Source organism: Gekko japonicus, unplaced genomic scaffold, assembly GCF_001447785.1.
Source record: "Gekko japonicus isolate JY-2015 unplaced genomic scaffold, Gekko_japonicus_V1.1 scaffold456, whole genome shotgun sequence".
In the NCBI taxonomy this organism is placed as follows: Eukaryota; Metazoa; Chordata; class Lepidosauria; order Squamata; family Gekkonidae; genus Gekko; species Gekko japonicus.
Window position 1 is genome coordinate 762,987 of NW_015170902.1, and position 14,383 is coordinate 777,369.

At 47.6% G+C, this 14,383-nt stretch overlaps 1 protein-coding gene across 1 annotated transcript; it reads right to left on the bottom strand.

Annotated features, from left to right (window-relative positions):
- Positions 1-13,021: 13,021 nt before the first annotated feature.
- On the bottom strand, positions 13,022-14,005 carry GPR3 (G protein-coupled receptor 3). The gene has a single exon (XM_015418611.1). The coding sequence runs from the start codon at positions 14,003-14,005 to the stop codon at positions 13,022-13,024; it is 984 nt and encodes a 327-aa protein (XP_015274097.1).
- Between the last annotated feature and the right edge of the window lie 378 nt (positions 14,006-14,383).

The window sequence follows — 14,383 nt, forward strand, 5'->3', positions numbered from 1 at the left end:
GTCTTAAGTTTTACAACCCCCCCCCCCGCCTCTGCCTAGGGAAAGGGCAGCTGACATCATTCTCCTCTCCCCTATGAGTTATGTTATGCAACTGAAAATTCCAACTGCCTTGCAGGGGGGGGTGAGTTTGAGGTGTGGAATGGAGTGAAGTCCAATCAGCTTCCACATGCAAATGACCTTGGAACGCTGGGCGGGACTGCACAAAGCAGCCAGTCAACCCAGCCAGTGTCTTCTGAGTGGCAGTTCTTCCGGCCTAACACTAAAGGGGCCAAATTTAGAACGTTGCGAAATAGAACATTGCTATTCAATTATTATAAGGGAGAGATTTGAGAAAAAATTCTGGACACCCTTCTTTTTACATGGCGTGGTTTTCCTGAGAGTCTCAAGCAATGTTCCCTCTAAGCTGAGTTAGTGTGGGCTAGCTCACAGTTTTTTAGCCTCCAGCTCACACATTTGTGTCTCCGCTCAGGAAGGATGGCTCCAGAGCAGACTCATTTATGCAGTAGCCAAACTGCTCGCTCACAACTTTAATGCCAGTAGCTCACAAAGTAGAATTTTTGCTCACAGGGCTCCACAGCTTAGAGGGAACATTGGTCTCAAGGTCCAGTTGCTACTCTCTGAGCAAAACGCTTCTGTAACTTTTAATGTTGCTTTGTTTCTTCAATCTGTAATTCGAACCAGGGAAACTATTAATTGATCAGTTCTTTTTTTGTTGGCTGTTAGCCATACTTTTGATGTATTCCTAAATTTCAATGTAATCTTATCTCTGACATGCCAATAAAGGTTGTCTGTCTGTGAGAAAAACCATTAAAACCAGTATAAAATGGTAGTACTTCCAAACTGGGCCGTGGTGACTCAGAGGTTAAGACGCTGAGCTGCAAACTGGAAGGTCTGTAGTTTGGCAGTTCGAGACCATAGTGCCACATAAACAGAGTGAGCTCCTCTGTCATCCTTGTCTTGTACCTTTTCCAATATTAACATTTCGCATAAGATCACCATTCACTATAATTTTTGCTGATTGTGTTGTATATATTGCTTTTACCATAGTATAGAAATATTCTCCACATTTCCAAGCCACCAAATGCTCCAACATAAAAGACCAATTGAGATTCTCAAAGGCCTTTTCCGCATCAAAAAATAATAGTGCCGTTTATCAGGGTGTGCTTCAAAAAATTCTAGTACAGTCAGTATGGTTCTCGCTTTATTTCTCATTTGTCTCTTTGGCAAAAATCCTGATTGATCCTGATGGATTATTTTAGACAAAACCTTTTTCAGTCTATTTGCTAAAACAGATGCATACATTTTATAGTCTACATTAAGAAGAGAGATTGGTTGGTAGTTTTTAACTTCCCTTTCCTCTGTTTCTGCTTTGTGTAGTAATGTAATCAGTGCTTGATTTCACGACTCTGGTAATTTCTTTTGCTCAAGTATATTTTGAATGGTATTCTTCAATGGTAGTACTATTTGATCTTCAAATATCTGGTAAAATTCTGCAGGTAAACCATCTCTTTCCCCTGTCAGTGCCAACACCAATAAAATTTACTTCAATACTACTTCAAAAGCCTCTCCATGTTCTCTATGTTACCAAACAATTTGACCACAAGACTGATTTTCAAGACATACACAGCCTCTCCTTATCTTATTATTGTAAATACTTAAACAGGCTAATTAATATCACTCTATAATTCAACAAAAGAACTCCTTGTCATATAGTTCTCACAGCAGGAGCAACAATATACAAACACAGGTCAGCTGTTTTTAACTCTCTTATTATTATTTTTTATGCCCACTCCTCTTACCCACAAATTCTTGTAAAATGTCAAGTATTCTCAGTTCAAATGTCAGAGTTCTAACATTCCAGGTTAACACCAAGTGTTCCAGATATTGAAACGGTTTCAAAGATTCTTAGAGTTTATATGCCTGTCCTGTCCAGCGCTACAGTTAACGCTAGCTGGGGCAGCACAACGCCTAAAATATATAGTTTATAGATCCACTTTTATCATGCAAAATGACAGAAATTCCCAAATAGTATATGTAAGGATTTATACTTCAAAAAAAAGAAAGAAAGAAAGAAAAAAACCACAAGAGCAAGAAAAAATATATAAATTGTAATCCACAGAGGAAGGGTTCTTCTTCAGGCTTCTTCCAAACCCTAATCCCTACAAGTACACCACACACAAAAAAACAGGTAAAAATAAAAATAAAAACTCAAAATAATCCAAAATAATCCAAAAGTAAAACCCAAAATACTGCCACAGGTAATCCACAAAATACACAGGTAATCCACAAGATCAAGGCAAAAATTAATCCACTACATCCAGGTAGGCATCCATATAAAATAGCTCAGTTAGTCACTAGTAAATATCCAAGCCAGCAAGCTTTCCAAAAAGAAAACAAGTTTTCCACTAGAAGTAATCCACAAAATCAGGGTAGCATATAATCCACTGCTTCCAGGTAGATGTCCATATAAAATCCCTCAGTTAATTGCTGATAAATATCAAGGCCAGCAAACTTTCCAAAAATAAACAAGAAGAAACAAATTTTCCACTAAAAGAAAGAAGAAACAAACTTTCCAGGTTTGAGAGCACCCAAATCAAGCTCCCCACAAGACCGTCCCTCCGAGACGACTCTTTGGGAGGTCGGAATGCTCCGATCCTCCCGCTAGGGGCCAGGAGGCTCTGGGGTTCTCTGGGAGATCACCCAGGAGTCCTCTGACAGTGGCGCGCCACAAGCCGGAAGTCGAAAAATGGGCCATTTCCGATGAGGCCAAGGGCCCCCTCAGTGGCTTTGCTATCTGATGCTCTTAATATTGGATCCAACAGATAACTTGACCCTAGCATGACTGGCATCAGAGCAGCCATGAAAAAAAATCACACCAAGTATGCCTCTCCCTAGCACCGATTGTCCTCACCTCGGTGCCAAGTGTCACCCCCCCCCCCCCCCCCGGCGCCGACACCATCTCTTTGTCAGGGCTCACTTTCCCCTCAAGGTTGACAGGATTCTCCCAGTCGACATTGTTCAGCTGACTTGCCCTGAAGCCAACGGTCACTGCTGATGGATCACCACTCAATTTTACCTCAACTCCATCCTTCCCCAGTCTGGATTGGCATCAAACTCTCACCACATCCGAGGACACCGTTGCCATCGGAGCATGACACTCATTCCTTTAGGTCATCAAATGATGAAGTCTACGGGGCGTAGCACCATGGGAAAAGATGGCGGGCATGTGATTTTGTCACTCCTGCCCCCTCCTGCCCCCACCTGGATTAAACAATAGTAAAAACGAAAGGAAAACACCGAAGAATGGGCAAAAACTAACAGGCATTGCAATTATTTCATGTTTAACTGTGTGTGTGTGGCTTTAAAAGTTTGGTTTGCATGGCTGTGATGATAATCTAGAGTGCTGGAATTAGGCAAGTGATATGATTGGTGAGTGACAGAGAGGGGGAGGGGTTTTGGAATGGATGCTGTGTGGAGGATTTGAATGTCTATCAAGGCGGTCAGTTAGAGATATGACAGTTGATGAAGTCAGTTAAGCTATGTATGAGAGCTGAAGGAGAGGCTTTCCTGTGTGGGTTGTTAAGTTCTATGTCTTAAAGTTGAATAAGACAATTGATAAGTTAAGTTCATTCTGAAGTCTGAAGGAGAGACAGTCTTGTGTGTTATGAAAAGTTGAAGTATAAAGAAACAGTAACCGTATATGGCCTGAAGGGAAAAGGGTTACAAAGTTACATGCCCAGATCCCTGTCAGTAAGAGAGAAAAGAGTGTGATACACCAAGCATATGTTCAATATTCAAGCCTTCCTGGTTACAATGAATTAATCTTTTATTTGTGAATCACTTCAATAAATCCTCTTTTATTCAAATATACCCACTCTGAAAGAAATACTTCCCAGGACCACATAGTACCTCAAATGCCTTAAACCCTCGACATACCTACCCAGAAATAGAGAAAGCATAAAGGTTTGGAAATCCTTTAAAAATTTTCTGGTGGCAGCTGGAATATCCAGTAGAACTAAATATAAAGAACACTTTTAAAGTAAAACCAGACCTCCCCAATTAAGAGAGCGTCACAGGCATGCTCAAAACTTACTGTGACCACCATTAAAACTGCTAGAGACAAGCTGGAAACGTCTTCACATCATCCCGAAGTGAATCGGGCCAAAACCAAAATGGCGGCCAAAAAGGAAACGACGGAGCAGGCAGCAGGCTTTCCAGCCGCTGCTGAAATCCCAGAGGTTTGGTGGTGGTTTGGTGGTCGTTCATAGAAAAATGTTTTCTTTGTACAAAGTGCTGACCTGACTCATGTTACAAAGTACATAGGTTGGGTCCAGGCTGGGTCCTCATCCTGGGTCACAGTCAAACATGACTGGCAGATTCTTCTCAGTTCCCACATGTGTGGTAGACAGTTTGGATCATGACTGTGGCATGCAAGGAGACAAGGCTTCAGCTTTTCCTGCTACAGAGCCAGTTTGGTGTAGTAGTTAAGTGCACGGACTCTAATCTGGGAGAACCGGGTTTGATTCCCCACTCCTCCACTTGCACCTGCTGATGTGACCTTGGGTCAGTCACAAGCTCTGGCACAGCTGTCCTTGAAAAAGAGCAGTTTCTGTCAAGAGTTCTCTCAGCCCCACCCACCTCACAGGGTGTCTGTTGTGGGGAGGGGAAGGGAAAGGAGTTTGTAAGCCGCTCTGAGACTCCTTTGGGTAGTGAAGGGCGGGGTATAAATCCAATCTCTTCTTCTTCTTCTTCTTCTTCTTCTTCTTCTTCTTCTTCTTCTTCTTCTTCTCCTGACCTGAACAAGCCAAGAGGGGGTGCTGTATGGCCCGCATGTGGATTTCTCCAAAGCACCCCACATTCCCACGTTGACGCCATTTTCCCTCCCCATCCCCTCATGCCAGCCTTTTGTCCCCCACCACTGGTGGGCTTTTTGCCACCTTTTAAAAAACCAATAGTTACTAGATCACTACAACACTATAGCAATGTAGCTACTACTGATTTGTTTAAGTCTGCATAAAGCCATCCAGCAGCATGGGGGAATGGGTGTGTGTGAGAAGATAGCAGTGGTTTTACATTCTTCAAGACTGGTAACTGTAGCCTTCCTCGAAATTGCTTTTTCCCATCTCCTCCCTGGTTTCCTCTTCGCTAGCTTGTGTATTTTCCATGTGTTCATATGTGTGTGTTTTGCCCTTTTATTCCTTTTTCAATAAAACTCTTTCCAGTTGAATATCTGACTGGTTTGTTTCAAAAGTTCTCTATGGGAAAGATCCCCATAGACATTGGTGGAGAATCCTAGTTACCCCCACTCACTTAGTCTCCTTTAAAGCTAATTCCCCCAACTAATTAGGAGACTGCGTTTTTGGGTAACAACTCGACATCTGATCGACTGCACCCTCCTTTTGCTGGCTGGTGGATGAAAGAAGACTGACACACACACCCCGGGGGTGGGGTGGGGGACCAACATTTTGCGTCCAGGATTCTCTGGGTCTCCCTTTTGGACAGTTTCAGTGCTTCTCACTTGCCCCACTTACAGGTGATTGCAGGTTGGCCATGGCCAATATTTTCCCCTGGGCCTCCTTTCGGTGTCCGTGCAGGTGAGGTCTTCCTCCTAGCCATTGTCCCAGGACTCAATAATAGCCACCCCCTTCCTGCTGTCTAATCTCAAGGTGATACCGGGGGACTGCATGGACATGGGCATGGGGTTTGTTTGGGAGTTTTTTTCCTTCCCCCCTCTTCTGGGGCTCCAGGTCTCAAGGGGGCCTTGGCTCCCATCCCCTTTCACTCGCCCCGCTGGCAAGGTGACTGCTGTCTGCCGGGGCAGGGCAAACCTTCTGTGGTGCTCCATTCTCCGATGACGGTCTCCCTCTCACTGCACCCACAAGCTGGAGCCTGTGTGTGGGGCTGGACACGTGGCATGCAGGGGAATCTAGGGGGGGTTCCTCACTTCCAGCCAGAGGTCCAGCTCCGGCCGGCCCGTGCACTCTGGGGGTGTTTGCTGTGGATGCAAGTGGCTGTACCCCTCCGGATGCAAGCTGGAGCCTGAGCGGGGGGTGCGACATATTGCAGCCTGGAGAACTCTGTGGGCTTCTGTCCCCTTGTCTCACGTGGTGCAGCCACCGATCCCCTTTCACGCTTACTGCTGGAAAGGTGTGAGTGCATGGCCATTCCTTCCAGGGGGCTCATAGTGGGTTGCAGATCTAAGTCACCAGCACCCACGCTGCCCAATATCGGCTGGAAGGCAGAGTCCGGGTAGGGAGCATGAGTCCGACCCAGAACATTAGGGATGCGGAATGTGTGTGGGGGTTCCATTTCTCCAGGGATAACCCCCTCCATTTGCCCTCTCGGGAAGGTGATTGTGGGGCATGGCCAATCTCAGCTGTGTTGTTGCCAGTTTGGTATAGTGGTTAAGAGAGCCACTTTTGTGTAGTGGTTAAGTGTGCGGACTCTAATCTGGGAGAATCGGGTTTGATCCCCCACTTATCTACTTGCAGCTGCCGGATGACCTTGGGCAAGCCATAGTTCTGTCAGAGCTGTTCTCTCAAGGACAGTTCTGAAAAGAGCTCTCTCAGCCCCGCCTACCTCACAGGGTGTCTGTTGTGGGGAGGGGGAGGAGTTTGTAAGCTGCTCTGAGACTCTGAGTGAAGGGCGGGGTATGAATCCAATCCCCTCCTCCTCCTCTTCTCCTTCTCTATCTTCCTCTCCCTCCTCCTCCTAAGGCTCAAGCCACCTCACCACACCCTTCTCTTGCCACCTGGTCCTTAACTCCACAACATCCTATTAATTTTGTTCTTGCGCTGCTGGGAAGGTGACTGCAAGCAAGCCGTCATGTATCAGGGGCATTTGGGTGTGATGCAGGTCATTGCTTAATTGGCAGCCTCCGCACTGTCAAGGTGAGACTGCAGGCCACGCTTCCTTCCAAGTGGTGGGGGTCGGATGCTGAGTGGCCACCACCAACAGTGACCCTAGCCAGTCAGTCATGTTCAGCTTCAATCCGGTCATCCTTCTCTCCTCCTTGCTCACATGCATGACCCCCCACACACACACACCTGCCCTGCCAGCAAGGTGACTGCAGTCCGCCGGCACAGGACAATTCCTTCCTAACTCTGATTCCAGGGTCTCGCTTGGCCACCAATGGTTGCGTCCGTCCCTCTTATGCCAGGTGGAAGCTGGAGCCTGGTTGGGGAACACGACACAGCATGCAGGGGACTCTGGAGGGGGGTTTTCCTTAGTTCAAGAGCCATCCTGTTTGGTGTAGTGGTTAAGTGTGCGGACTCTAATCTGGGAGAACCGGGTTTGATTCCCCACTCCTCCGCTTGCACCTGCTGATGTGTCCTTGGGTCAGCCACAAGCTCTGGCACAGCTGTTCTTGAAAAAAAGCAGTTTCTGTCAAGAGTTCTCTCAGCCCCACCCACCTCACAGGGTGTCTGTTGTGGGGAGGGGAAGGGAAAGGAGTTTGTAAGCCGCTCTGAGGCTCCAAGTGAAGGGCGGGGTATAAATCCAATCTCTTCCTCTCGTCTTCTTCTTCTTACCCCGCTGGCAAGGTGTTTGCAAGGAATGGTTCGTGTGGGTCCTGCCACGGGGTGTTCGCTGTAGGTCAAGGTGAGGAATGCTTCCTCTTATTCAGTCTGGTCATGGGCTCCATTCCAGAGCCATGCTGGTTGTTGGCAGCAGGTCTGAGCCGGGGCCACCACCTCCGTTTTCGCGATCTGTTCTCTCAAAGGCGGCTGCAGTGCAGCAGCAGTCGGGTTTGGGTGTTCGTTGTCGCACTGGGTGGGCTGGGCTTTGAGCCGTCTTGTAACTCACCCCACTAGGCAATCATAGTGTATGGCTGCCCATGCCCACCCTTATCAGCACCTGACCTCATTCGAGCCATCAGTCACTGAGGGACACTGTGTGGTCATCGTACATGACAGACTCAGTTTAGACCCGGCACATCATGGAGAGGCATCGCTAGCTTCTTCGTTCAATGTCTCCTGCTCCAAATGTTATTTATTTAATTATTTATGTGGCTCCTAGCCTGCCCTCCCCTGCAAGCGGGCTCAGGAGGGTTACAACAACATATAAACTATGTAATACATATAAACAACATATAAACTATGCAAGCGGGCTCAGGAGGGTTACAACAACAACATATAGACTATGTAATGCAACCAATTAAAATATAATAAACATCTTAAAATCAATATCTCAATCTATACTAATAAACTATTGTCGATGGCACGTATAATTCATCTGCTCCCGGAGGCTATCCATGTGTGTGCAGGTAGATGTAACTAAAACTGAGGGGAGATGGGGAGACAAAATCAGTGCAAGATGGAAACAAGGCAGATGGAACAGAGCAGCAGAGGAGGGGGAGGCCAATACAACTTGGATTCTTGCTGCCGCAACCATAGGCCTGGCGGAACATCTCTGTTTTACAGGCCCTGTGGAACTGCATTAAGTCCTGCAGGGCCCGGATCTCACTCAGGAGACTGCTCCATCAGGCCGGTGCCAGAACTGAAAAAGCTAGGTGGACATCTGTCAGGCCAAGGATCACCAGAAGATGTTGATCTATTGAGTGTGGTGGGCATGAGGGGTTCCCAATTCCAGTCAACTTTGGATTTCACTGAGGGGTGGTCTGTGACCAGAGAAAACGTGTGCCTGGGAATGGAGTGGGACTGCTCCTCCAACACTGACCATCCCCTTCCAGTTGCACTGTTGGCAAGGAGAGTCCAGTGCAAGGCCAAGGCCAACACCCCTGGGCAAACCAACTGAGTCCTAGTTCCCAGGGCAACATGTCTTCCCTCCCATGGCTGCTTTCTCCGCCCAGGCCACGCAGTCCTCTCACATCGATCCCTTTTTTGCCTACACTGCTTGCAGGGTGACTGGTTGCAGGGCCCACCATCCATCCCTCTCTCTCCCTGCCCCTGGGTTTTGGTCGTTTGTTGTTGTAGCAGTGCACTAAGGCAGAGGGTCTGACAGTTGTCTCTGCCCCCCCCCCCTGGTCAAGGTGGTTGCCATGGCTGCATGGCCAAGGTCTTCTCCATGGACTTGTCCTGACGTTTGGGTGGTCTTTCCATTTCCTTTTCTTTCCCTCTTTGTCTCTCTGCTCCCTTTGGGCCCCAACTCTCAGCCACCTCCCCTCGTGTAAAGAGTGACTCCCAGCCACCAGCCACCTCCACCTTTCACAGGCAGGGCCCTTTCCAGGCCCAGACTATTGGGCCTCTGTCATGAACATGTGGTGCATGTGGGCAACCCTCAGGTGTGGGACACTGTGGTGTCCCATTCTGTGATGGCCTGGGGTCATCGACAACATGTCATCAACGCACGTTCCTGGTCAGCTGTCGTTGTCAGCATAGCAGGGGGCTCCCGTCTGGAATCACCACGGCCTTTCAGTCCACCTGCTGGCAAGGCGATTACGGGGCATGGCCAAGTCCTTCTGGGGTGTTTGGGTGTGTGTGTGTCAGTCTGCATTCCAAAGGCATCCCTGGCTTCGTTTTGCTTGGGCGGTGTTGGGGGTGCATCACATGGCTGAGAAAGGTCGTCCCACTGGCCAGATGTTTGTGGGACATGGGCTCCAAAACCCAAGGTGACTGCAAGAGGATAGTGGCACACACACAAACAACCCTTCCCCAGAAGAGGATGCTGTTGGCAGTGGGTTCAAGCCAGAGTCCCCCTTAAATTTGTCATCTGTTCTCTCAAAGATGGCCAGTTGCAGCTGCCTGTAAAAAAAAAGGCAAGGTAGGAAGTGGGAACTAAACCTCTGCACAAGCCTTGTCCACAGAGGGAGGGTGGGCCTGGGGAGATGGAGCCACCCACAACTGTGCGGGTCACCCCGGGCAGGGCAGGAGGGTTGGCCCTGCCCTGTAGTCACCTTGACCATGGTGGGAGGGCGGGCCTGGGGACATGCAGCCACCTGCTGTGCGGGTGGCTCCCAGGCCCCAGGCAGGGCGGAAGGGTTGGCCTTGCCGCCTAATCATGTCGTGCATCCGCAGAGGGAGGGTGGGCCCGGGGACATGTGTGGCTGGCTCCGGGGGGGGGGGGGGGGGGGGTTGGCCCTGCCCTGCAATGCCAATGCACTACAGCCCCCTACTATGCAGGTGGCTCCCAGGCCATCTGGTCATTGGAGAGAGGATGGGCCCAGCCAGGGCCCATCAAACGTCCATCCGCAACAGTGCCAGCAACAGTTTTCTCCCGCATGTTGCTTTTTTTGGGGGGAGGAGTGTCCATCTCGGCGAGGTCTGCAGCAGGTTTGATACCTCCCCTCTACTAGGTCCCACAGGGTCCATCCTGTCCATTCTGTGGCCCAGAACCCACATTTGACGACAGTTTCCCAGAAAGCACTTTCCTGGGGGGTGCCTTCTTTGGTGGGCTATAACTTAGGGGGGCATCATGGGGAGGTCCACTGCAATTTTGATGCCTCCAACTTGCACTCCTGAACCTACGCTTGACATCTCCCTGAAAAGCACTTTCCTGGGGGCACCTTGTTTGGGTGTCTGTAACTTGGATGACCCAAGTCCAATCCACACGTAACTTGTAAGGCACATAGAAGGGCACTCTGGGAAGATCTGCTGTGAGTTCGATGCCTGTAGCTTGCACAGAGTCTGTCCTATACACTCCAGAACCCGTGCCTGATATCTCCCTGAAAAGCAGTTTCCTGGGGGCACCTCATTTGGGGGTATGTAACGCAGACCACCAAGTTCAATCATCATCAAACTTGGTGGGCAGGTAGAGGAGCATCAGGTGGAGATGCCCTGCAATTTTGGGGTCTCTAGGACCCCAGGGGGACACACAGCCACATCCTGAACTGGTTCTGTCTGGCTGAGTGGCTGGATTTGGGTTCAAGACACATCCCAAACCCGAACTGGGTTTTCCTGGTTTGTGCCCATCCCTAGTCAGTATTGTCTGTTCTGATTGGCTGCAGCTCTCAGGGATCTTTCACATCACGTGTTACCTGTTCTTTGTTAACTGGTGGTGCCAGGGATTGAACTGGAGACTTTCTACATGCGAAACAGATGTTCTGCCACTGAAGCTCCTTTCTATTGGGTCTATCCAGTTCAGTATTGCCTACTCTGCCTGGCAACAGCTCTGAAGGGTTTCAAGCTTTTACATCAATTACTACCTGACCCCTTTTAACTAGGGATCAAAACTATCTGGGATTTGCAAAGCAGATGCTCTAGCCCTGAGCCACAGCCCCACCCAACTTACATCACTCATACACAAAACCTCCAAACAGCTGCGTGTATCACAAATTATCTTTTATTTTTTTCTGATGTTGTAAACAAAAGCATACAGTACTTTTCAACTACTACAGAATATTTTATCATCTCTCTGTAATACAGTAATAAAAACTTCAGTTTCCAAAGTGCTTTTAGATTAGTTTCCTGATCAGAACTGTGCAAATTTGAATGGGCGGGGGGAGTACAATTTGTGACCTAGGATGTATCATTTGTATCTCCGTGATAAAAAATGTAGTTTAATTAGATTGTTCCTAGTTCAATGGCTGAGGCTGTGATCCTGAAATCACTTTGAAATGTTATCACAGAGAGCCTTTAGCCTTTCACTAACCCCCTTTTCACTCAAGTGCTTATATGCAATACATTCCATTTATTAATACTGCCTTGGTTTAAATTAACAAACAAAAATGAAACAGAGTTCCTTTTCCTTCTGTTTCAGTGTATCTGAGGAAGTGTGCGTGCACACAACAGCTCATGCTCAGAATAAAACTCTGTTGGTCTTAAAGCTGCTACTGGACTCATACTTTGTTCTTTTCCTCCCTTCATTCTTCATATTTTGTATATATTAAATAGACTGAACACCAGAGGGCAGCAAAATACAAAACAGGAAGACGGGAGGAAATTTCACACACCCCCAACCCTGATAAATAGAGATAGATAGATGATAGGTAGATAGATTATAGGTAGATGGTAGGTAGATGGTAGGTAGATGGATGATAGATGGATGATAGATGATACATAGATGGATGATAGATGATAGATAGATGGATGATAGATGGATGATAGATGGATGATAGATGGATGATGGATGATGATGATAGATAGATAGATAGATAGATAGATAGATAGATAGATAGATAGATAGATAGATAGATAGAAGTAAAGGTTCCCTTGCTCGAAAGCCAGTCGAGTCCAACTCTAGGGTTGCGGTGCTCATCTCCGTTTCAAAGCCGAAGAGCCAGCACTGTCCAAAGACGTTTCCGTGGTCATGTGTCCAGCATGACTAGACACCAAGGCGCACGGAACGCTGTTACCTTCCCACCGAAGTGGTACCTATTTATCTACTTGCAATTTCTTGCTTTCGAACTGCTAGGTTGGCAGGAAGATAGATAGATGCATACATTCCTCTTAGCTGGCATAGATCTAGATCATCTCTCTTCTTCCAAATGTGGAGAAATAAAAGGTAGAAATGATTTAAGGATATAATTAATTCTTTTTCTTTGAATGTAGAAAAATATTTTTTTCTGAGGATCTGAGGTAATTAAGGCTGTAGAAACTTAAAAGCAAAGTCAAAGGTTCTGAGGTCTCTTTCCATTTCTCTTGTAAGAAAATAATTTTTATATGTAAGACATCCACCCCCCTCCCAAACACATACACACACAGGTAAAGAACATTGTTTTTCAGAAATGTATGGATAAAAAAATAAGTGTGATTCTTTTTCCATAGGTGAACAAATAAGACAACAGCAACTTCACGCACTCTTATAAGGAGAGAAGAAATTTAGAAAGGGATGCTGCACACCATATTTACCTGAAAGGAAGGTGTCCCTGGAGGTAAGATGATCCCCTGACACAAAGGTTATACACAAAGGTTTTTTTTAAAAAAAATTACTGTACATAACCCAACTTGTAGGTGAATTTAAGACATTCCCCTCTTGATGGCATGGGGGTGGGAATCGTAGCCTTCCTTTCAGGTATCGAGAGTATTTGGTATCTCCCAAATGCTATCAGATTGTACAAAAACAGAGAGGGAGGCTGGAGAAAGGAGGCCATTGGCAAACAAGAGTTTGGAGGACCAAGGGTGATTCAGACATCACTGGGCGATCTGGACCGGAAAGGCATAGTGGACGAGACACACCCACAGCAAATGGTCCACAATACTTTCTGGATCTCCTGGTTTCTGAAAGCATAGATTACCGGGTTGATCATAGAATTGTAGGTGGCAGGGAGAACTGTCATGTAGGTATAGAAAGCAGGGTAGGTGTAATCTCCCAGCAGGCAATAAATGGCAAAGGGCAACCAGCAGGAGGCAAAGGTCCCCAGGATGAGAGCCAAGGTAGAGATGCCTTTCCTGGTGGTGACGTAGTGCGAGGTGGCCAGGAAGTGTCTCTGGAGGGCGATCTGTTGGGCATGCCTGCAGACGATCTTGCAGATCTGCACATAAAGTTGCAACATGATGGCGAAGACCATGAAGAACGAGACGGAGAGGATGATGAGGTTGTTCTTGGTCAAGGGCTTGACGACACTGCAGGCGGAGACTTCCTTCAGGCAGTTCCAGCCCATGACAGGCAAGAGCCCAAAGGAGATGGAGATACCCCAGGTGATGATGAGCATCACGTATGTCCTGGTGGCAGTCCTTTCGGAATAGTAAGTCAGGGCATTGTAAAGGGACAAGTAACGATCAATGGTGATGGCCAATAGGCTACCCACGCTGGCGGTAAATGAGCTTACCAGGAGTCCCACTGTGATGAGATTCACCACCTGGGACTGGATGCAGTAAATGAAGGCAAAATGGAAGATAAGGCCCAGGCCAGCCAAGAGGTCAGCCGTGGCCAAGCTCCCGATCAGCAGGAAAATCGGCGTCCGGAAGGCAGGGGTGCGAAATATTATTGCCACCACAACAGCATTCTCACAGGAAATGATGGTCCCGGAAACACAAAGCACCACATCCCAAGGATTCAGAGGAAGAGGAGGAGCCTCGGAGAGATACAAGGAGTCATCGGTGGCATTGCCGGACAAGAACCACCCTTGCTGTTCATTGGTGATATTGGAGGGCACGTCCTCTTTCATGGTGTCTCCCTGTGACCTGCCACAGGAGAACAACACCCAGTTAGCCTCAGCCAAACCAGGATGGGGCCCAGGAGAGTATGGGTGGATTGGGGGGGGGGGTGGATCTCTGAACTGATTCCAGCTTTTCTAAAGGTAGAATTGAGGCAAAGTGTCCTAAATGATTTTTTACCTACAAAACTTGGTTGTATTGAGACAAGTGCCATAAAGGCTCAGTGGTACAAGGAAAACAATACAGGTAGATTTACACCTGCTTTGCATGTGACTGCTACATGTTTGTTATCAGTGGTCCCCGGTTGGGATATTTCTGGCTCCCATCACCTTTTGTTTGCGCTCTGTTTCAAACAAAAGCTATCAAGATACAGGGTAGTCAACCCACTC